Consider the following 24,132-nt stretch of genomic DNA (forward strand, 5'->3'; position numbering starts at 1 on the left):
GAACAGCTAGGCAGATCTGGGTCTGTTGTGAGTCGAAGACCCAACCAAGGAAATGTGGCGAACCGCTGCGTTCCCCTCCTGCCCTTCTGGAGCCAGTCGCTCCAAAGCCAGGTGCTAGTCCGGAAAAGCTTATCCAGGAATAATAAAAGCGGTTTTCCCTTTTCTTTTTGATGCACTTGAAAATAACTTGATGCTGCCAAAAAAGCGCATCATACGCTCTGAGCTTCAGAAACTTGGTATCTCCTTCTGGAGCTCTGAACTGGAGATCAATAATAACGAAGGGGAACGTTGTGAGTCGCAGCTACGGCTCTACATTTCTACCCGATACTCAGTTAGAATGGCTCCCTCTGCCAAAGAGCGCACTCATTGCACGACGAAGAGTGTGTGAAAGAGATGGTCCTAATCCGGAAACATTATCTGGAAATGAGACGAACAAGAGAAACTCAAGCACTGAATTGTCAGAAAAGCCCAAAGCCAAGCCACGAAGTTTCTCCTCCTGGAGAAGCTCTCAATGCGACTTCTCAACTTGAATAAAGACGACATTCGGACTTAAACGATAATATTACAGGAGACTTTCACCTGAAATGTCCCCTCAAGAAAGGGAAATTAGTAAATATAGACTGCTGTAGATTCTGTGCAATGGAGCAGGACACAGAATGAATATTCTGCGATCTATTAAAGAAGAGTCTTCAAGTTTGTGAGAACAACAGTGACCGGATTTGGGAAATAAGTCCTACCAAACTGATTGACTTCATTAAAATACAGGGATCTTCCACACAATCCTACTGGCCGGTACTAAAGATGAATTTATTTTCGAAGTGCACATGAACCAACATGGCAAATGTTCTTTTAATTTGCATGGCATTTTCTGTAAGTAGAAGTAGTCGCTACTGACCGACTCTCCGCTCTCCAGCAGCAGCACGAGGTGCTGCACGACGAGCCGTCGTTCTAATTGGACATTGCTCGTTGCAGATTCAATCAAAAATATTTTCAAACTGCATTTTATTTCAAGTTTGTTGGTTTCTTCCAGTTTCTATTTGTCAGATTTTGTTTCGCAACAATATTTGGCTTGAACTTTACATAAATCGATTTTGTTGTTGTTGTTATACAATATATAGATAGAAACATGTTTGTGTATGTTTGCATACATATATCTATCCATAGATAGTTACCATATGGAGGTGTTAAGTATATTCTGATAAAGAAACATGAAATTTGACTAAACTTAGTATGTTTGAAGTCATCTTCTTGTCGTTAAAGGTTTGCCGAGTGGAGTGGAAGGAGAATACATATTGTTCGGAAGTGTGCAAAGTTGAGTTTAAGGTGTGCCAATATGTGTGTCAACGTCTTACGGGTGTCAGTGTTCTTCGGATGGAAGTGCGTCCCGGCAACCCACCCGGTTATTTGGATTGATGAACACACATATGTATGTATATCTTCGGGTTAGGTTACGCTACCGCCTTCTTTTCAAGACTGCACATAGCCCTGCTGCTTCCCTGCTAAGTGTCAATAAAGGTGGGGATTTGGATAAGGATTCAGAGATTTCTATGTACACAGACTTGGGGAGTTGCTGATGACATGGCCGTGGTCATGGAACAGACTATAGATCAAATTATCAATCAGAAGCAAAGAAACACAGAGTGCTCATTTGTTATATTTTCTTTCTTTCTTTTCGGTTACTCTTATCTGCTGTGGGGGTCACATGTATAGTCTCGTGTATAGTCCTTGAAGGTGCTGGCAAAATCTAGCCTAGTTTTTTTTTAAGTGTAGTATATGTATATTATATATATATATAACTAGAGAAGGTCCTCGAAATTCGGTCTACTACACAAACTATCAAGAAGTTTTCTAATGTTAGCTCAAAAAAAAAATATAATCAAGTTTTTATGTGTTATAGTGTAAGGGAACTCAAGACGATTTTACAAAGTTGAAGCTGGACGTGTGTAAGGATTGTAGTTTTAGTTCGAATTTAGGTTTAGGTTTCTTTTGGTTTTTCGTTTTAGTACTCAACGTGTTGAGGTGTGTGTGTTTATGTGTGGGAAGGGGGATCTGTTTCCTTTCCAAAGGATAACTTGTAAAATGCTTAGACGTATAAATATGCTCTCCTAATGTTAGTACGTAATAATCACATTGACTGTCGCCATTGCCATCGCTCTTGCTCTCGATCTCCTACAGCTTCATGTTCAGCTCCAGCTCCAGTTCTTCCCCTTTCGTTCCGAAGCTGAACTACTACTTCTCGCTCTTCGTTCGGACTACATGTGATGCCATTGCCTTACAGCCACGTTGGCATTATCATTGAGTCGAGCAATTTCCTCGTGCAGCTTGTGACCCAACCACTGCATAAAGATGCGGCGATAGGCATACTGGCTGAGGCGCAATGGATTGCCGCGCCTTAGGCCCTGATCCGTCTCCCCATACTCGTCCAGATACGGTGGCTGGACATAGCAGCCCTTGCCACGGCCTAGATAGACAACCTGGCAGTCCCGTATGCGTAGAAATATGCCGACCTCGGCGCCGCAGCTGTGGGCATGATGGGTGCAGGCCCCCACCGACATCTTTCCCAGCTCTGGCTGACAGCAGTACGACTGTCCACAAAGCACTTTGCCACAGATCAGGCACATCGTAGGGGTCTTCATTTCCTCGCGCTCGTTGTTGGGACAGAAAATGTCCGATACGCTGTTGATCAGATCGCTGTAGTCCTCAAAGAGCGGCTTCAGCTCCGGCAGGGGACGCAGACATGGTAACACCTCCACGGGATCTCCATAGCGTAAACTGCACTGCTCGGCCTGGCGCAGGATGTGCGGATGCGAGGCAAAGTTGTGCATCACGGTGGCATAGACTGTCTCCATATCGAAATATACGCCCATGTCAGCATCCAGACCCAGGTACTGGCACATCAGGTCAAATCTATCCGGTTGTTCTGTGGGGAACGTGTCGGGGAACTCAACATCGGTCAGGCAGCGGTAGAAGAGGCAGGCGCATCGCAAGAATGCTCTCATCTGACACTGTACATACTCCAGCATCAGGGCCAGGTGCTGCAGCTCGCATGGGATTACCACAGTCTGCTCTTGGTTCTGACTTTGGCTCTGACTCTGGTCGTGCTTCTCCTCCGACTCCTTTTGCTGCACCAGCTGGCGCATTCGGGATGGCACATTGTAGCGACGATAGAACGCCACCATATTCTCCTGGATCTTCGAGGGAAGCTGCTCCACATATGCTAGCTGAGAGAGCTCAGTTGGCGCCATGCCAGCCTCCTCCTTGGCCCGCCGACTGTCCAGCTGTTTCTCAACGTCAAAGCAGATGACGGCCTTTGTGACATTGGCCAGGAACATTGTCTGCATCATGTAGAAATCGAACATGCTCCCGCTGGGCAGAAAAGTGTGTTCTATGCAACAGATTGAAAATCAAGAATCAGTAATCAGCAACAAAGAGAGCGATGCGACGCACTGGATTCGGATTACACTTACCATTCTCCCTCACCATGAGGTTGAGGACCCCAAAGCTTAGCTGGACTAGCATGCGAAAGCAGTCCCATTCGAGGACACTGGTTCCCTTCTGGTTGAATATGGTGTCCAGCAGCTTGGACGCCAGTTCGGGTCGCTGCGGAGCCCAACTCGAGTAGAGGGCGCAGGCGCGCACCAGGTTCGTGGTGCACGTCTGATGGCGCATGGGCATCTCCACCTTGAGCGGCTTCCGCATAGTGTACATGTAGATCTCAAGGGACTCCAATGTGTAGCTGCATGTGTCAAACACCAGGTACGGGTTCTCGGCCTCGCCGCCTACTCCGCCCTCTGTGACAGCGTTCGGCTGTTGGCTTATCATCGCATTTTGCAGCGCCTTGTTGAAGGAGGTCATCACCTCCATACAAGTGGCGTGCAGCTGCGGCTTCGCGATCAGCTGCACACTACGCTCGAACTGAGCCAGATCGCCGATTACATTGGACCTGCGCAGAACGCTCGGATACTGCCACATGGTGTTGTCACCGGCTGGAGCCGATAGCTCCCCAGCAAGAGTCCTCATGATCTCCACGAAGCAGTCCAGGGGCAAGTAGCTCTCGGAGCTGACAGCCGGCGGCACTCCGGGAAGGCCGCCGGGAATAAGTCCGACCAGGGGCTCGCTGACGGGGAGCACAGTATTGCTGAGGGCCCGGCAATACGGACAGTGGAACTCCACGTTGTGGCCCTGGCTGAGGGCGAGACGATTCCGGTGGAGGCGACGCTGCTCCTTAGACTCCTCGTTACTGTAGTACTCCTGCCAGCACTTGTAGTGCATCACGTGGCCGCAGCAGCTCACGTGCATGCCGCACTTGCCCTTGTAGTGGCTCGGTGTAGTCAGGATCACGCGTGAGGTCTGCACAAACGCGGAGCTAACGAGCGGTGGTCCGTCCGGGTTGATGCTACAGTTCTCGAAGCACAGGATGCATTTGAAGCTGTTCTCCTGCGCCTGGTAGTGGGCCCGGTTTGGCCCCAGGCAGGCCGGGTTCTGCTTTATCACTAGAGCTGCCGCACCCTGGTCCTCTAGGCTCTCATCCGATATATCCTCCCAATCCATAGCGGTGCTGCCCATGGAGGATGCCGCCCCCCGGCTACTAGAGGCTCCTGTTGAGATTGAATCCTGCTCCAGGTCGCTGTTGGCAAACATCTCAGCGTTCGACTTCATAAAGGACTTTTGGGCACTCTTCATCTGGGCCATAATCTTGGCTCGACGCTCGGCGGCCAGCTTGGCGCGGGTCTCCTTCTCCTGGCGTGCCTGTTCCTCGGATGTCAGCGGCGGCTCTTCGCCCGCAGTCTTCTTCTGAGAGCCGCTGGGCCCGGCCGCTGCTGCTGGCGCCTGCTTGGCCTGCATATCCTTGTACCGTTTAATGGTCCAAAGCACAAAGTCACGATGTGCCTCCAACTGTGGCGAAATGAGATCAAATTAAAGGACATTCAAGGCAGGCAGTATATAAAGCGTGGACACTAACCCTTGGGCAGCGTGCTAGCTCGTCCAACTTGTCGAGGATTCCAAACTGCTGCGCGCGCTCATAGAAACTGAGAAATGGGTAGTGCTCGCTAAGTTCCTCTTGGATGGCAAAGCCGAGCAAATGTAAAATCTGAATTGAAAAGAAATTACGATTGTTAACATCAGAAGCAGAACGAACAGAACAGGAAACTACATACCTTCTGCACATGGGATTCCGAGAAGGAGCGGCTGCGAATGTCCAGAGCCCGATCCATAGTCAAAGTGCAGATGCTGAGGAACACATTGCACTGCAATATGTTGGCCATGGACCTGTAATGGTAGCAAGAGAAAATTGGCATTAGCATTAGCAACAGAATCCTCCATACGAGTATCCTCAAGCGGACTCACGTGAACGCTGGAGTCAACTGCGGCAGCATGGGGGGCGGACAGCAGACCAGTTCCTTTTTGGCCTTGCGACGCTCCCGCTGCAGCTCCTCGGCCTTTGATTTATCCTCCTTGGTGTAGTGATAGAAGTACACGTTGAATTCTTCGAACAGCGACTCCTTCAGAACGTAGACGCCCTTCCGATCGGCACCCACGGGCTTCTTGAACGTGGCCACCGTGTTGATGACGTCCTCGAAGACACTGTCACTGTTGCCGCCGGTGGTGTCAGGCAGGGCGCGACTCAGCTCCGAATGGGAGTAGGATTTGATGCACAGCAGCTGGATTATCTCCTTGCGCAGGCGATCTTCCTCGGTCATGAGCGATACTCCGGGCATCCAGCGCTCCCCGATGATGACGATGAGCAGCTCGAGGAACTCGTCGATCATTGACAGCTGGCGCATGAACTCATCGTCGAGGGGGACTCGGCCAGCTTCGATTCGTAGTTGGACTGGGCCCATCCGATCAGATTGAACTTGTTCAGGGCATGGATGAGGAACTCGTTGCTCTCCATAAGAGAGGCACCAATCTGCAGGCAGACAATGTCCCTGTCCAGCATCTCGACGCGGCAGCGCACATTTCTGTAGAGGTACAGCTGGTGGAGCAGAGAGTAGCCGTTGCGGCGCCACATTCCGGCGGCCACCTGGGCAATCATCGCATGGGTGCACAGCACCGGCTCTATGATCTCGCGCGGTGTCATCTTGATGTTCAGCGCCTCGGTTTCGGCCACCAGGCAGTCGTAGCTTAGGTCGTGTGACCCCAGATGCAGGTAGATCCCGGCATAAAAGCGAGTCAATGGCAGATGAATGGACACCGGCCGCACCGAGACATCGTATATGAGGCAGTTGGCCACATGTCCAGCCACACTCTTGGCCTCCGCCTCCTCGCCTCCGACAATAAAGTTGTTGCTCACCAGAGCCCGCACCGTCATCTTGTAGAGTTTGTGCAGCAGCGTCTTGTCGGTGGATGCCCACTCGATCACCTGCGAAATGGTCGTGGCCAGCTTTATGTGCAGATTGAAGGCGCACTCCCACTCCGGCTCGTAGTCCATATGCTGTCCCGTCTGGCGAGTAATCGACTCCATGCCTTGCATCACATTTAGGACTCGCATCAGAGCCTTGCAGCCTTCTAGAAATCCAGTGCGCAGCTCATTGCTCAGAACGTCTGGCTTGAGGCTGAGCAGATAGCGCAGGTCGTACAGAATATAGTTGGCTCGCTTGAAGAAGGTCAGGCTGGCAATGTTCTTGCTGAAGTGGAGGGTGCGATTGAGGATGAATTTCTCGATGGCCACGTAGTAGAATGTGTGCAGCAGCTTGTCGAATATGCCCTCCTTGGCGATCAGGCGATGGGCAATGCTGGGGACGGTGAAGAGCTGCACACTGAGAGAGACTATCGAGAAGGCGTGGTCGTGGTCATCGTTGATGAAGTCCTCCACGATTGTCGCGTAGCGGCGTGAGAACTCTTGGGCCAGCACCATCTTGTTCTCGTACTCCATGAGCATGCCCGAGATGAGGAGGCGGTGCCAGCAGGTGCGAGCGGTCTTCCACAGCTTCACGTCGCACTCGAGGATGTGGCGGATGCAGAAGGACTCCTGCTTCTGCTGCACCAGCTCGGAGAAGGTCTTGCGGAAGAGGTAGTGGCGGACAAGGAACTCCTGGAACCAGCTAAGCAGCTGGAGGGCGAACTGCTGGCAGGCCACCGAGTTGATGTGCAGCACGGAGGTTCGCAGCGACTGGTTGTTGCGGAGATTGGTAAGGAGACCGCTCGGTGGTATCATCTGGTTCTCTATGGCCATCTTCAGCTCGTTGCACGCCTTGAACGTGTCGCACTTGACCACGGCCCTGCCCTCGCGGTCTATGGCCGCCACTATCTCCATGGCCTCCTTGTGGCGGCACTTGGCGATCTTTGTCAGCGTCTGGATGACCTGGTCAAACGTGTGCGACTCGTCGTTGTACAGCACCGTGCAAAAGTGCGCCCCATCCAGCTCCAGCCCCTCCCCGTCGAGGCACTTCAGACTGGCGTTCGGCTCGATCTCCAGATAGTTGACGCAAAACGCCAGAATGGCACTGAAGCAGATCTCGCTGCGCTCCAAAACGGCCCCACTGATGATCTTGCTCTCGAGCGGATTCTTTCGATTATCCTGCAACAGATACGGATACGGATTCGGATGTTAAAGTAAGGGTAGCATGCTAGGAAGCACTCTCGTTTTACTCACCAAATGCAGATGACAATAGTGATCCTTCTTCCAGGCCTCATTGTCCCCACAATCGCAGCAGCCACCGCCGCCGGAGGTGGACATTTTGTACTTGTGGAAGCGATGCGCCGACCGCTTAAAGCAGTTTACGCACAGCACACAGGTGGGATCCATGCCACACTCCCGGCAACTGTAGGTGGGCTCCCCATTTTTGAACACCTTGCCGCAGACGGTAGCGGTGTTGCCCTCGAGCCGCAGCTTCTCCAGCGCCGATTTTGGGTTATCGCCAAGCATGAACTCGACCAGAACATCGATTATCTCCTCCTTGGCCAGGGCTTCTTTGAACATGCATTTCACTAAAAAAAATATAAGAAAACGGAGCAACGGAGAGGCATGAAATAATTTACAAGGTTACGAGAACATATATGCTGGGGGTGGGTACAATGCTGGCAAATGAATTCGTTCGGTGACCCAAGACATTCAACGTCGATGCCTTCTTTAGGTGGAAGTAGGAGGCGGGAATAAGGAGTATATGTATTTCCCTAAACTCTGTCGAGTATCGGGTATAACTAAGATAGCGTAGGGAAGTAAGAACATACATATGTATGGCTGACTTGTTCTGCAAAAAATCGCTCCAATTGATAAGACAACACATCCATCAACCTCTGTATGCTGCACCATCAAGCGTCCCATGTGAAACCAGCAGAAGGCTGTTACGCGCGGATACCAGGCAAAAACGCATTCCTCCTTCACGAATGCTCCAGTAGCCGCTTGTGTGGAGTAGACTTCGAATAGAGAGTATACATATGTATACACATGCACATACATACATACGTGCATCACAATATTCAATCATTAGCCCCACTCTAGGATTAATTTCAGTTCTAGACAGCATGGAGACTACTTTGGTGATTCAAAGTAAAATAATTCGGTCTTACTCGGGGGATAGAGACGGAAGAGACCCTGTGAGTGCCAAAGTGAGTGGAGAACACACTACTTGAGTTAGGGTGAAGGTGGGGATGGGATGTGGGATTTTGGATAAACGCATTTAGTCATTGTTTAGCGGTGTAGTATTACTTGCATTCGTACAGCATACGTGCATATACATATGTATATATGTACATACATGCATTTGTATGTTCATATGAACATACATATGAGTAACACAATCATCATCGGTCTGTGTAAAATATCACTTAGTTTTTAGAACAGGTTAAACAGCATAAAGAAAGATATCATGACAATCATGATCGTGATGATGACGATGATGTTGCGACCGCAAGAGAGCTGGAGACTGGAGGCGAAGAGAAACCTTCCATCGAAACGAGTTTTCGAATTGAAATCAAAACCACAAATCGTCAAATACAACAAATACAAATACAGTTCAAGGTCGCGCCTTTATATGCAACACATACATATGTACATATGTATGTACGTATGCAGGTATGAACTCTGCCTGCATCGTTCAGAGCGAGACAGATAGATAGATACTATCCAATGAGAGTAAGAGAGTAGAAGTAGGAGCGGGAAGAAGAGAGCGCGAGCGAGGGAATCAGATGTAAGAGCGACAGCGGTTCCCGTTAGCTATTTTTATACCTGGTACTCGAAGAGTACAAGGGTATATTCGATTTGTGGTGAAAGTGAATGGGGAACTTCCCAGAACTTCCGTCCGTCCGTCCGTCCGTCCGTCCGTCCGTCCGTCTTGTTTGACGCCTAGTTCTCAGAGACTATAAGAGCTAGAGCAACTTAATTTTGAGTCCAGACTCCTGTGATATCACACTGAACCGTCCCCTTCCGCCCCCCACGAAGGACAAAAGCTGCGGCATGCACAATTTGACGATACGACAAAAACTAAAAAAGCAGAGTCGCAGATAATGACCATATCTAGCAGATTGCCGAGTCTAGATCGGATCGGAGCAATATTATAGCCAGAGGGAACAAATGAAATTGCAGTGGCTAGGCAACGCCTTCCACGCGCTCACTCTCTTTCTCTTCTCTCTCTTTCACACACTCTTCCACAATCGACAACGCATCTGAGAATCTGACGTCGCAACGATTCTCGGGCTATCAACGAAAATAATAAATACAACAAAGTCTGCAGTGCACATAGTATGTATGCACATACATAGTACGTACATACATGCATATACCTACATACATATGTATGTACTGTTTTTTGCTATGTATCTATAGGTGATTCTTCCATTTACTGACAAATATGTGCATGCAAAACGTTCCACTGTAAAACACCAACATATGTACATAACTACGTGTGCAACAGTGTGCTGCTGAGGCGTAATAGAGTGGAACAAAGAACGGAACGGGCGGGCGAGGGCCTAGAACAGAGCAGCACAGAGGAGAATCGATCAGCACGGAAATGAACGGAACGGAACTGAACGGTAAAGATCACAGCTGAGGCGGAATTGTCCATGCCATATTCCACGCTCCTTGCGAAAAGCAAACAAAAAGCTCAGCCCCTCCCCACACAAAGAAATGTCCTTCCGGCCTTCTCCGGCGACATGCCAGCGATAGCATGTGTTAATCAGCTAATCGCGCCGAGAGGAAAGGAGAGGAGAGGAGAAGGAGAAGTTTAAGGCACCCCAACCAAATACCCAAGTACTCAAATGGGAACAAAATTAAGCAGAAACAGAAAAGATTTGTTTAAGGATAATGTATTAACACGAATGACACATATATCATCATATGCTTACACATATATATACATATATGTACTTACATGAATATATGTACAATGTACATATATACTCGACACACGAATGCATTCACACAAGAAATTCTGTATGTCTAATTGTATCAGCCGTTTATTGGCTCCACAAAGAGACAACCTCACGAATTCAAAATCCATCCGTAAGTCTGAAGAAAGCTGGAAAAGACTGGGGACACGTCAGAGGACTGGGGCTGAGGCTGTGACTGAGGTCTGTTCTGGTCTGGACAAGGGCCAGGTAAAAGCAAGTTGAATAAACCGAATTGAATTCAAATACAAATATATATATTTCACATTCTGTTTTATCAGTCATTGTCGTCACAACCACCGTGGCCCAAAGTCTGTCCTCACAACAGTGTCATCTTAACATCTACGTTTTCTGTTCTGCTCGATTGCCTACGACGATCTCTATATGAAATTGAGAAAGTAGAAAGCAGCAAGGTCCTATCATGGTTATCCTGGATCCTGGAGCTTCCTAGCCTACGAGTCGAGTATGTGCTGCCAGATCCCAACAGTTTACCCCTGCACGAGGGGGTATAAGAGCGGTTTCATATGTCAAGTCAATCGAAGTTCCAGCTTTGCTGTTCACTCTAAAGCTTTGTGAACAACACCCCAAATATAATAATAACAACAGATAAACAGTGGGAGGGAGGAGCGGCAGAAACGGGAGGTTGACGCAGTAGGCGCAATACCGAATCGTTTGTTCAAACGACAATAGAAACAAAATGAAACCCAAGAGCGAGCAGTAGTGCATCTCACCTGTGTCCAGCTCGTTCTCGTAGTCAAAGTACTTGGGCGACTCCTTCTTGAAGAACTCGATGAAGTCGTTGCGTGTCAGTGTGCCAGCCTGGAGTTTCAGCCGCCACTCCTTCAGCGGGGTGCTGCACTCGTCCGGGGGGCCCACTACAACGTCGTCCATATCGAAAAGATCCATCTTCTTCCTCCCAGTGTCAGCGTGTGTCCCTCCCTATGCTCAATGCCAGATGCAATGTTCGATGCTCGTGGCGCTGGTGTGAGTGTGATGTGTGGGATGGGGTCGCTCTGCTGCAGTTTTAATGCTTTTGGTGTTGTGTTGGTGTGCTTTCAGAGCTTTTTCGATTCTTGCTTCTCTTCTCTTCTCTTCTCGAGGGCGACTTGCTGTCTCTTTCTGGCTCTCAGCTGTGATTTAAGCGTGGGTGGCGGGTGGCTTGTCCTTCGCACCTAACGCCGTTGTTGCAACCGTTTGTCGTTGTGGTTATCGTGGCTGCATTTGAACCAATTCGAATCGAGGGTTAGCGGAGGTGCTTCTGTGACTCTTTCCGCGATGAGGAGGCACTATCGTTCTCGTGGTTACTTGAAAATTTAATTTTCAAAAGCTGAACGGAAACGAGAAAATAAAACACATTTTGAATTTACAGCGAAGTTTCACGCAACAATTCCGATTCACGTTTCACTTATTTTTGTCAGTCACTTTTGAAGTTGCCCTAAGGATTTAGTTTGAATCAATATCCGTACAGAACACACTAGGCACAGGCACACTTCGACGTGGGTGGGTGGAAGAAATTGAATTGGAATCGTGGAATCGTGGGTGGAATTAGATTTGTAAGCTAGTCTTTAGTAGACCCTTTAGTTAGCCCCTGAAGCTAGCCTTCCTTTCTTCTTAATGCTATCATACATAGGCACTCGGCTGTAGTCTTTTTAAGTCTTCAGAGATGTTCTTGATGATCACCTTGATCGTCTGTGCAATACTATTTTTGTCAGACCCGACGCGTCGCTAAGTTTCAAGATCTATAGAGATCAAGGATACAGGAGTGCAGTTTACGTGGCATGATGTGCGATTATTGAAGCACTTTCTTTCAGTTCGAGATCAATGGCAACCGGAGGAGAAGGCTATCTGCGAGGGTCCTTGGTAAATCATCCGATTTATCTATTTCGCCGATGCATAGCCTTACCTCTGAGCAAACTTCGGCGCGCCGATGTTTACATACATTAAAGTAAGATTAAGCCCATGCACCTATATATTTGAAACGAATACCTGTAGAATACAATATGTGCGCATTGAGACGGCTGATTCATCTGAGGGAAGTTCTTGGACCCAGCGCATTTCTCTTCCCAGCACTCCTATTCCCATCATGTGCCTAGGCCTAGCCCTAGCCCAATATGTGTTGCGGATACTCCTATTCACGTAGTATTAGATCTAACACGCACACACATTGCACTAGTATACGTACGTATACTTGGATTTCATTTACTTACCAAATGGGAATGGGAATGGGACGAACTCTCTCTGCCACAAGCAAAACTAACTCTCTCTCTCTCATCCTCTCTCTCCCTCGATTTCATTTTGCCTCAAATGAATTCAGGAATCTTCTGCGATCCTTGGGCACCACCTCGAAACTGCTGGGCGAGGCCATTGGCGAACGGATCACGTTCAAGGCCAAGGGTGCCAAGAAGCGTCTGGACAGGAACCTAAGGAGCTCCACGGAAGCGATCAGCAATCTCAGCGCTGACGCTGGCAGCCGTCTGAAGAATGCCAGCAGGCGATTCGGGTCGAACTTCACCTTGAGGGGGCAGGGGAGGCCATGGGGACAGAGAAGCGGAGGGTGGAGAAAGCTCCGTGGGAGAGTTTGACCTTGAGCGACGACAGACCATGCCCAACACGGATGTCTTCAATGCGATACAGTTCTCCAGTCCCCTGAACCGGAATGTCGTCGGCGGAGGATTCACCGATCTCCGCGATCAGGCAAAGGTCACTGCCAAAGTCAAAGTTGAGGATCAAGAGGTGCCAGCTGGGGGGGACGGTGCCGGGGATGATGACGGCTGTTATGAGGTGCCCAAGGTGCAGGGTAAGCCCCCCAGCTACGATGAGGCACTGAGGGCACGTCCCTCCCCACCTCCCCCGCTGGCCAAAAATCTCTCTCAGGAGCAGGTCCAGCTACGGACGCAGCAGCGTCCCCCGATCCGCGGAGATGACGCAACGACGTCGTCTCCGCCATCGTCCCTGCCAATGCCCGCGTTCCCTCCGCCGCGCCTCTCCCAACAGCCGGAGCGGTTCCGGCTGGACGCACTGCAGCCGCCCGTGCGGCAGAAGCGCCGCAAGAACTACGAGCACATCGAGCTGCGACGTCCCCCGTGGACTCCGCCGAGCTGAAGGAACTGAATCGGGCAGCGGCGGTAGCGGAGCGAGAGGAATCGCTGCTAATCTGCGCCAAGATTGCCGCCGAAGAGGCGAGGGCCCCAAAGCCAGAGCGCAGCGATTCCTGGCAGTTCTACGGCGAGGATGTCGATTCGCAGCAGGGAGAAGAGGTGCAGGAAGAAGACTCCTCCCGGGAACCGGTCTATGCCAACCAGGAAGCCACCTACGGGAAGCTCTTCGAGATGGCCACCGCGGGGAGCAGTCGCGGCTGCAACTTGTTGACCCCCAACCAGCAGCAGCAGCAAAACCAGCAGCAGCAAGAGCTGGCCTGCATCAGCGAAGATGGGGAGCTGGACAGCAACGACGGAGCCGTCGGTGGATGGTCCGCGCCCCAGGAGCTGATCGAGGAGTTCGATCCATTAATGAGCAGCAAGTGCTCGACGCTGGAGCGTTCCAACAAGAGCAACGAGCTGCTACTGCTCGAGCACCTACTGGAGGAGGACACCTACGGCACTGTGAAACAAGAGCGGGATCAGGACGATGTCAGCATGTGCACCTCCGAGGAGGAGCCGCCTAGTGGATGTGCGGCCACGACATGTGGTCGCCAGCCCCAGATCGTGCACCAAAATGCCCAGCTGCTGAACGACAGCCTGGAGCATATGCTGGACCGCGAGCAGGAGCAGTTGGAGGCACGTGCCAGGCCCTATCTGAGCAAGATACCCGAGGGGACCGCCAACAGATCCATGGTGGACTTGGCCAGCGCCTCAAGAAATCGCACCAATTGGTTTGTGGCAGACGGTTCTCCAGTCACAACCACAGCCACAGTCACCTCCACCTCCACGTCCAGCAGCAGCACAAAGTCAGCACTACCAATCGAAGGCGACAGCCCACCCACCTACCTGGAGGCCATTGGAGGAACAGGAACCAGCGGACAGACCGCCCCTGTCAGTATCGAGTCTCGTTCTACGCTTAGCTCTCGTCTGCGGAAGACGATAACCACCTTCTCGAGCGTCAAGCTGCGCATGGATGTGATGAAGAGGCGCTCCAGCTTTAAGGCGGGGGCGAAGGTCCCCTTGTGCGGTTTCCCTCGGGCGTGGTCGAAGATATACTTAAGGAGATGCAGAACCGAAAGGCCATACTCAGGGACCGCCAGTTTCAGACATTTCTCGACCATGAGATGAAGACGCCAAGGGAGTCGATACCCTTGGACACCATAACCACGCTGCAGTGCGTCAGCAACAATCGCGTCACGGACACGGCGACCCACTTTTACTGCTTCGAGATCACGACATCTCAGCCGAAAAACGGAGGCAACGGCAACGGAGTAAGCGACAGCATGTCCTCGAATCCCAATCTGGTGATGACCAGCAGCTCGTCAGGGAACGTCAAGCAGCAGCGGGTTTCCCATCTGTATGGCGTGGGCAAGGAGTCCGAGAGGGGCGTCTGGATGCAGAAGATCCTTGAGAGTCTCACCAACAGTATGCCTGTCAAGTACACATGCCACTATTACCGCGCGGGCTGGTGCTACCTAAAGGTGGGTGAAGCGTTAAGCTCCTCCCTGAGACCCCATGCCTAATGCGTTGCATTCCGTTCCGTTCCGTTTCAGAACTCTATCACGTCAGAGTGGAGTGGCACCTGGTTGGTGCTTCGCAAGAGCCAGCGACGTCTCATCTTCGTGAGCGAGGCCACTGGGAATGTGGAGAAAATGGACTTGCGCAAGGCGCGATGCATAGGTGCTATATAAGAGCTATGTAAGAGCTATAAAATAACATTTAATTGCATTTCTATCCCTCTATAATAGTGCTCAAGGAGAGTGACGAGTCCATCGACAACCTGCACGTGGGGATCGGGCCAATGCTGATGATTGACTGTCCGCCGTATGCTGTCTACATGATCATGAGCTCGGCACGAGAGACAAAGATCTGGCGTCACATCATTCGGGAAGTGGCACACAACAACGGCTTTTCGCTGGGGATCAGCAGTTGACGCGGTACGATGTGCCCGTGATAGTGGATAAGTGCATTAACTTTGTGTACATCCACGGGTCCATGTCGGAGGGGATCTATCGCAAATCAGGCTCGGAGAACTCCATGCACAAGCTGATGAGCGCCTTCCGAGCGGATGCCTTTAATGTGGAGATCACCCGAAACGAGTACAATGAGCACGACGTAGCCAATGTCCTCAAGCGGTTCATGAGGGACTTGCCCGAGCGCCTCCTGGGCAAGCTAACCGACAGCTTCGTCTTCGTCACCGAGCTAAATTTGGCCGCCGAGAAGATTCCCATCTATCGTGAGCTCCTCGCTCGCCTCTCGCCCATCGAGCATGAGACCTTGCGCCGGATCGTGGGCCACCTGGTGTTCATTAGCTCGCAGCAGACCAAGAACAAGATGAGCGTTCAGAATCTAACCATGATCTGGGGCCCAACGCTGCTGGCCAAGAAGGTGGGTCCCCTGTCAAACCTTGGCTACTATATTTAGGAGTATGTGCATAATTATCTGTATGTTTCCGGCTTCTCCAATAGAGCGATGAGCTAATCTACTCTCAGAAAGGGGCCGATGTTCTCAGCGATCTCATTCTTCTGTACAAGAACCTATTCCCCGTCAGTGCCGATGAAATTGTAAGTTGAACGCTACCTTACTTTGAATCTATGAATGTTTTTATACCAGATACTCAAGAAGAGTACAGGAGTATAGGAGTATGTGGTAAAAGTGGATGTGTGTATGACCCAGATGGAAGCGTTCCCGAAGCCATAAAGTATATATATTCTTGATCAGCATCAATGGCCCAGTCGATTGAGCCAAGTATGTCTGTCCGTCCGTCCGTGTGTCCCTCCCGATGAGCGCCTAGATCTCAAAGACTCTTAAGCTAGAGCAACCAGACTGTATGTGACTGTGATATCAAAATTTTACCCGCCCCCTTCTGCAGTCACAAAGCACGAAAGTCTGTGGCATCCTTAATTTTAAAGATACACGAAAACGAAAACGTTGAATCATAGAAAATCATAGAAGATTGCCGAATCTAGATCAGATCGGGTCATTATTATAGCCCTAAGAAACAAATGTACGCTACGCCCAGCCACGCGCTCTCTCATTCTCCCTCCCACACACCCTTCCTCGTGCAGTGTGCGCGATCTGGCAGAAGAGAGCAGAGAGCAACACACCTTCTGACTGAGTATCGGGTATATCACAACGTTCCCTCTCATTCTTTACAACTATGTTATATTTTATTCAATGCAGAAACGGGAGCAGGACATGCTGGCATGCCTGCAAAAGTATTACGCTGCCGCCGAGACGCTCAAAGATGCGGTCAAGCAGTCGGGGACATAAAGATCTGGATCAGCCTGAATCCGAATCCAGACAACATCACAGAGGTTTGCCATCAGTTATGATTGATCACTTCAGTATGTAATGATCTAATCGCTCTATCCGTCCAGGAAAAGATGCAGGTGAACGCCACGATTTCACCCACCAAAACCGCCTACGAGCTATGTCGGGAATATTCCGTCAAAATGCAACTACCAACCCATCAACTGACGCTCTACGAGGTGATACTGAACGGCAGCCTGGAGCGGCCCTGCACCATGACACAAAAGTGTTCGACGTGATCCTTAACTGGTCGTACTGGCCGGAGGAAGATCGCAAGCACAACTATCTGATGGTGCGGCCCATTGAGATGCTGCGCGAAATACAGCGGGCGATCAAGAATCTGGCCACAGTGACGCCCGGCAAGGAGCTGCGCTTCGCCGACAATCGCACCAAGACGTTCAAATCTCTACAGTGCGAGCTGCGCGACGGCAAGATTGTTATTTCCAAGAAGGACAAAAACGACAAGACAACTATTATCAGGGAGATATTTCTGCAGAGCTGTGAGCGCAAACGAGACTTTCCATGGAGCTGGGCCATCACTTTTGTCGAGCGCACCCAGGCACAGATAATGAGGTTTGAGTCTAAAACTGATATCATCAGAGCAAGGTGATTTCTAAGACTTTCATCTCTCCATTGCAGATCGCGAGATGCTCCCTACATTGGCCATGTTCTGGCCGGCAGCGAGTGGGTGGATCGTACCATTTGGTATTCGAGCATCTGGTATTGCCTCTACGGTGACAATATTTTACCACCAGCTGAGATCATCCTCAAGTAAAGGAAGATCTGATCAGCCCTAAACCATATTTTTGTCTCTCTGTTGCATTTCTTTAGTTATTATGTACATACATAGATACTCTGAATTTATATGAAATATGATTAATTTACGATCCGATTTTCACCATCGTTGCACCCCGCCCCCTAACTTTTCGAAGTTTTTTTTTCCTAAACATAAAATGTCGAATAGCTTGGAAAACAATCTACATAGTAAATAATACTATCATACTAATGATCCACATTATCTGTACATAATCATAATCGCCTAAAACCAAAATTGTACATTACCATAACAACATTATTTTTACTTCTTTGCATATGTATGTATAACTGAGTGTTCGATACAGTCTAAGTATCGAAATTACTTTCTGACTACATATACTTTTGGCTACATAAAGCCAAACAGGCAATATTTTCATATTTTTAATATCATTTATTATATATTTATATATATACTTGTTTTAATGGGGTCTGCGATTATATACAGTACATACAAATATTTTGTACCCATTCATTTTAGAATCAACACAATCCAGAAAAGGAAATGTTGAATAAAAATAAAAAGAATACGGAATATACTGTTCATTAATCCGTTCATTATCTTAGAAATAAATTATTAATAATTTTAGAAAAGTATTTGAACATAGTTGTAACGATTCAGACGAGATGTTGGGGAATGGGAGAAGGGCGCACACTGTTATTCCCGGCTGGGATCCTCGGCAATTTGGGGTGGTGATCTTGCCATCCTCTCGCTGGTTGCCTATCCTCATTATTATTAAAGTTATTAAATATGCATGCTACGACGAGATTCATGAAGGATCTAAAATTGCATCGACGCGTAACTCCCGCTTGTGCTTTCTTCGCCTTGTTCCGGAAAGCTTCCCCACGCCGCAGGTCTCATTGACCCTCCCTTTCTTGGTCATTCCTAGATCGCGAGTGAACATAAACGGAATGACCCCTTTGCGTACCTATGGGATCTTCAGGGACATTCGGCTAGCTGAAGGCAATCCACTTTGAATTCACATTATAAAATTTATTGACCTCCAATATAGGAGCGAATCTAACTTAAGACTAAAAAAACGAGGGGGAACGTTGTGAGTCCCCTTCAGCGCCTAGTGCTCAAAGACTATAAGAGCTAGAGCAACGATGTTTTGGATCCAGACTTCTGTGATATGTCACTGCTACAAAAATATTTCAAAACTTCGCCCCGTCCACTTCCGCCCCCACAAAGGACGAAAATCTGTGGCATCCACATTTTTAAAGATATGAGAAAACCAAAAACGCAGAATCGTAGAGAATGCCCATATCTTTTAGACTGCAGAATCTGAATTGGATCGTATTATTATTATAGCCAGCATCAAGAAAACAATTTCATTTTTTCTCGCCCTGTCTCTCTCTAACACACACGTAGCATAGCCGGCTTTGCTTAGAGTAGAACATTAGCGCCTAGATCTCAGAGACTATAAAAGCTAGAGTAACCAAATTTGGTATCCACACTCCTAATATATCTGACCGAGACGAGTTTGTTTCAAAATTTCGCCACACCCCCTTCCGCCCACGCAAAGGACGAAAATCTGGGGCATCCACAAATCTCAGAGACTATTAACGCTAGAGTAACCAAATTTGGTATCCGCACTCCTGTTAGATCTCACTATAAAACGTATATCTCAAAATCTCTCCCCACCCCCTTCCGCCCCCACAAAAAACGAAAGTCTGTTGCATCCACAATATTGAGGATACGAGAAAACTAAAAACGCAGAATCATAGATAATGACCATATCTATCCCGTTGCTGAATCTGGATCAGATCGGATTATTTTTGTAGCCAACAGGAACAAATCAATTTGCAGTGGCTAAGAAGCGCCCGACGTCACGCTCAGACTGATTTTCTGTCTCTCTCGCACACAATCTTTGTCGTGTCGTTCAATATTAGCGGCGTCTGCCGGAGGAGAGCCATACTAACTAAGTATCGGGTATAAATGTAGAGTTGCGGTGTACGCAGCAACTCAGAACGTTCCCCCTCGTTTTTCTTTAACTTTTAACATTTGGCCAATATCACTCACCCCTTGGTCCGCATATCCACGAAAGCGTTTTCTCGATGAAGTCCGGATCTGAAAAGGAAACTCCAATCGAGCCTCAAGATTGAGTCACACAAAGGCAACACGAAATCAACACACTAACAAAAAAATTCTTTTCTTTTCCCACTAGTACTCTACGATATTCCTTCCGCTTTTGGAGGAAAAAATTCTTTGGGTCTTCCCTTTTTGCCCTCGCCTTCGTCTGCCTTTCGCCGCTGACAATGACTATCATACACGGAAAAGCTAACAAACTTATTTAAAATCACTTAACACTAAAACATATTACTAACGAAAGTTTCTGCCTTTTTCAAATTCAGTCCGTTTCTCCTCCGGAACTTTTCCGATGATGAGAATCACTCGCACCATTAATTTAAAGACCTCGCTATGCCCCTGACAGCTTTTGGTTAGGCTCTAGTTAGCTCCCTCTAGTGCCTCAAAGCTCGCTCTCGAAACAAAACAATTCAGTTCTTTTTCAAAAACTACTTAATAGCCCCGGTTGAGTGTTTTGCGTTGAATTGGGCCGGTAACTGAAACATTGATCATGGCTACTTCTTCTCGCGACCACTTTGAGGTCGCCGGGCTAAGGTTGGTTTCTCCTTTCCTGGGACACCAGATTTCCTTGGAGTCTCGGAATCTTTGGAACAGCTAGGCAGATCTGGGTCTGTTGTGAGTCGAAGACCCAACCAAGGAAATGTGGCGAACCGCTGCGTTCCCCTCCTGCCCTTCTGGAGCCAGTCGCTCCAAAGCCAGGTGCTAGTCCGGAAAAGCTTATCCAGGAATAATAAAAGCGGTTTTCCCTTTTCTTTTTGATGCACTTGAAAATAACTTGATGCTGCCAAAAAAGCGCATCATACGCTCTGAGCTTCAGAAACTTGGTATCTCCTTCTGGAGCTCTGAACTGGAGATCAATAATAACGAAGGGGAACGTTGTGAGTCGCAGCTACGGCTCTACATTTCTACCCGATACTCAGTTAGAATGGCTCCCTCTGCCAAAGAGCGCACTCATTGCACGACGAAGAGTGTGTGAAAGAGATGGTCCTAATCCGGAAACATTATCTGGAAATGAGACGAACAAGAGAAACTCAAGCACTGAATTGTCAGAAAAGCCCAAAGCCAAGCCACGAAGTTTCTCCTCCTGGAGAAGCTCTCAATGCGACTTCTCAACTTGAATAAAGACGAAATTCGGACTTAAACGATAATATTACAGGAGACTTTCACCTGAAATGTCCCCTCAAGAAAGGGAAATTAGTAAATATAGACTGCTGTAGATTCTGTGCAATGGAGCAGGACACAGAATGAATATTCTGCGATCTATTAAAGAAGAGTCTTCAAGTTTGTGAGAACAACAGTGACCGGATTTGGAAATAAGTCCTACCAAACTGATTGACTTCATTAAAATACAGGGATCTTCCACACAATCCTACTGGCCGGTACTAAAGATGAATTTATTTTCGAAGTGCACATGAACCAACATGGCAAATGTTCTTTTAATTTGCATGGCATTTTCTGTAAGTAGAAGTAGTCGCTACTGACCGACTCTCCGCTCTCCAGCAGCAGCACGAGGTGCTGCACGACGAGCCGTCGTTCTAATTGGACATTGCTCGTTGCAGATTCAATAAAAATATTTTCAAACTGCATTTTATTTCAAGTTTGTTTGTTTCTTCCAGTTTCTATTTGTCAGATTTTGTTTCGCAACAATATTTGGCTTGAACTTTACATAAATCGATTTTGTTGTTGTTGTTATACAATATATAGATAGAAACATGTTTGTGTATGTTTGCATACATATATCTATCCATAGATAGTTACCATATGGAGGTGTTAAGTATATTCTGATAAAGAAACATGAAATTTGACTAAACTTAGTATGTTTGAAGTCATCTTCTTGTCGTTAAAGGTTTGCCGAGTGGAGTGGAAGGAGAATACATATTGTTCGGAAGTGTGCAAAGTTGAGTTTAAGGTGTGCCAATATGTGTGTCAACGTCTTACGGGTGTCAGTGTTCTTCGGATGGAAGTGCGTCCCGGCAACCCACCCGGTTATTTGGATTGATGAACACACATATGTATGTATATCTTCGGTTAGGTTACGCTACCGCCTTCTTTTCAAGACTGCACATAGCCCTGCTGCTTCCCTGCTAAGTGTCAATAATGGTGGGATTTGGATAAGGATTCAGAGATTTCTATGTACACAGACTTGGGGAGTTGCTGATGACATGGCCGTGGTCATGGAACAGACTATAGATCAAATTATCAATCAGAAGCAAAGAAACACAGAGTGCTCATTTGTTATATTTTCTTTCTTTCTTTTCGGTTACTCTTATCTGCTGTGGGGTCACATGTATAGTCTCGTGTATAGTCCTTGAAGGTGCTGGCAAAATCTAGCCTAGTTTTTTTTTAAGTGTAGTATATGTATATTATATATATATATAACTAGAGAAGGTCCTCGAAATTCGGTCTACTACACAAACTATCAAGAAGTTTTCTAATGTTAGCTCAAAAAAAAATATAATCAAGTTTTTATGTGTTATAGTGTAAGAGAACGCAAGACGATTTTACAAAGTTGAAGCTGGACGTGTGTAAGGATTGTAGTTTTAGTTCGAATTTAGGTTTAGGTTTCTTTTGGTTTTTCGTTTTAGTACTCAACGTGTTGAGGTGTGTGTGTTTATGTGTGGGGAAGGGGGATCTGTTTCCTTTCCAAAGGATAACTTGTAAAATGCTTAGACGTATAAATATGCTCTCCTAATGTTAGTACGTAATAATCACATTGACTGTCGCCATTGCCATCGCTCTTGCTCTCGATCTCCTACAGCTTCATGTTCAGCTCCAGCTCCAGTTCTTCCCCTTTCGTTCCGAAGCTGAACTACTACTTCTCGCTCTTCGTTCGGACTACATGTGATGCCATTGCCTTACAGCCACGTTGGCATTATCATTGAGTCGAGCAATTTCCTCGTGCAGCTTGTGACCCAACCACTGCATAAAGATGCGGCGATAGGCATACTGGCTGAGGCGCAATGGATTGCCGCGCCTTAGGCCCTGATCCGTCTCCCCATACTCGTCCAGATACGGTGGCTGGACATAGCAGCCTTGCCACGGCCTAGATAGACAACCTGGCAGTCCCGTATGCGTAGAAATATGCCGACCTCGGCGCCGCAGCTGTGGCATGATGGGTGCAGGCCCCCACCGACATCTTTCCCAGCTCTGGCTGACAGCAGTACGATTGTCCACAAAGCACTTGCCACAGATCAGCACATCGTAGGGGTCTTCATTTCCTCGCGCTCGTTGTTGGACAGAAAATGTCCGATACGCTGTTGATCAGATCGCTGTAGTCCTCAAAGAGCGGCTTCAGCTCCGGCAGGGACGCAGACATGGTAACACCTCCACGGGATCTCCATAGCGTAAACTGCACTGCTCGGCCTGGCGCAGGATGTGCGGATGCGAGGCAAAGTTGTGCATCACGGTGGCATAGACTGTCTCCATATCGAAATATACGCCCATGTCAGCATCCAGACCCAGGTACTGGCACATCAGGTCAAATCTATCCGGTTGTTCTGTGGGGAACGTGTCGGGGAACTCAACATCGGTCAGGCAGCGGTAGAAGAGGCAGGCGCATCGCAAGAATGCTCTCATCTGACACTGTACATACTCCAGCATCAGGGCCAGGTGCTGCAGCTCGCATGGGATTACCACAGTCTGCTCTTGGTTCTGACTTTGGCTCTGACTCTGGTCGTGCTTCTCCTCCGACTCCTTTTGCTGCACCAGCTGGCGCATTCGGGATGGCACATTGTAGCGACGATAGAACGCCACCATATTCTCCTGGATCTTCGAGGGAAGCTGCTCCACATATGCTAGCTGAGAGAGCTCAGTTGGCGCCATGCCAGCCTCCTCCTTGGCCCGCCGACTGTCCAGCTGTTTCTCAACGTCAAAGCAGATGACGGCCTTTGTGACATTGGCCAGGAACATTGTCTGCATCATGTAGAAATCGAACATGCTCCGCTGGGCAGAAAAGTGTGTTCTATGCAACAGATTGAAAATCAAGAATCAGTAATCAGCAACAAAGAGAGCGATGCGACGCACTGGATTCGGATTACACTTACCATTCTCCCTCACCATGAGGTTGAGGACCCCAAAGCTTAGCTGGACTAGCATGCGAAAGCAGTCCCATTCGAGGACACTGTTCCCTTCTGGTTGAATATGGTGTCCAGCAGCTTGACGCCAGTTCGGGTCGCTGCGGAGCCCAACTCGAGTAGAGGGCGCAGGCGCGCACCAGGTTCGTGGTGCACGTCTGATGGCGCATGGGCATCTCCACCTTGAGCGGCTTCCGCATAGTGTACATGTAGATCTCAAGGACTCCAATGTGTAGCTGCATGTGTCAAACACCAGGTACGGTTCTCGGCCTCGCCGCCTACTCCGCCCTCTGTGACAGCGTTCGGCTGTTGGCTTATCATCGCATTTTGCAGCGCCTTGTTGAAGGAGTCATCACCTCCATACAAGTGGCGTGCA

At 48.6% G+C, this 24,132-nt stretch overlaps 3 protein-coding genes and 1 pseudogene across 3 annotated transcripts; 1 reads left to right on the forward strand and 3 right to left on the reverse strand.

Moving 5' to 3' along the window:
• Window positions 1–2,035: 2,035 nt before the first annotated feature.
• On the reverse strand, window positions 2,036–5,785 carry LOC117186174 (E3 ubiquitin-protein ligase UBR1-like). Its single transcript, XM_033386419.1, has 5 exons — window positions 5,350–5,785; window positions 5,160–5,271; window positions 4,964–5,092; window positions 3,468–4,896; window positions 2,036–3,385 (listed from the first exon to the last, which is right to left on the reverse strand). Exons 1-5 carry the CDS (start codon window positions 5,769–5,771, stop codon window positions 2,253–2,255), a joined length of 3,225 nt encoding a protein of 1,074 aa, XP_033242310.1. The 5' UTR covers window positions 5,772–5,785; the 3' UTR covers window positions 2,036–2,252.
• A 5-nt stretch (window positions 5,786–5,790) lies between these two features.
• On the reverse strand, window positions 5,791–7,924 carry LOC117186085 (E3 ubiquitin-protein ligase UBR1-like). Its single transcript, XM_033386185.1, has 3 exons — window positions 7,598–7,924; window positions 5,859–7,522; window positions 5,791–5,815 (listed from the first exon to the last, which is right to left on the reverse strand). The coding sequence occupies exons 1-3, from the start codon at window positions 7,922–7,924 to the stop codon at window positions 5,791–5,793; spliced, it is 2,016 nt and encodes a 671-aa protein (XP_033242076.1).
• A 2,438-nt stretch (window positions 7,925–10,362) lies between these two features.
• On the forward strand, window positions 10,363–17,730 carry LOC117186173 (annotated as a pseudogene).
• On the reverse strand, window positions 10,733–11,789 carry LOC117186175 (E3 ubiquitin-protein ligase UBR1-like). Its single transcript, XM_033386420.1, has 2 exons — window positions 11,061–11,789; window positions 10,733–10,823 (listed from the first exon to the last, which is right to left on the reverse strand). Exons 1-2 carry the CDS (start codon window positions 11,233–11,235, stop codon window positions 10,777–10,779), a joined length of 222 nt encoding a protein of 73 aa, XP_033242311.1. The 5' UTR covers window positions 11,236–11,789; the 3' UTR covers window positions 10,733–10,776.
• Window positions 17,731–24,132: the final 6,402 nt, after the last annotated feature.

Source organism: Drosophila miranda, chromosome XR (assembly GCF_003369915.1).
Source record: "Drosophila miranda strain MSH22 chromosome XR, D.miranda_PacBio2.1, whole genome shotgun sequence".
Lineage (NCBI taxonomy): Eukaryota > Metazoa > Arthropoda > Insecta > Diptera > Drosophilidae > Drosophila > Drosophila miranda.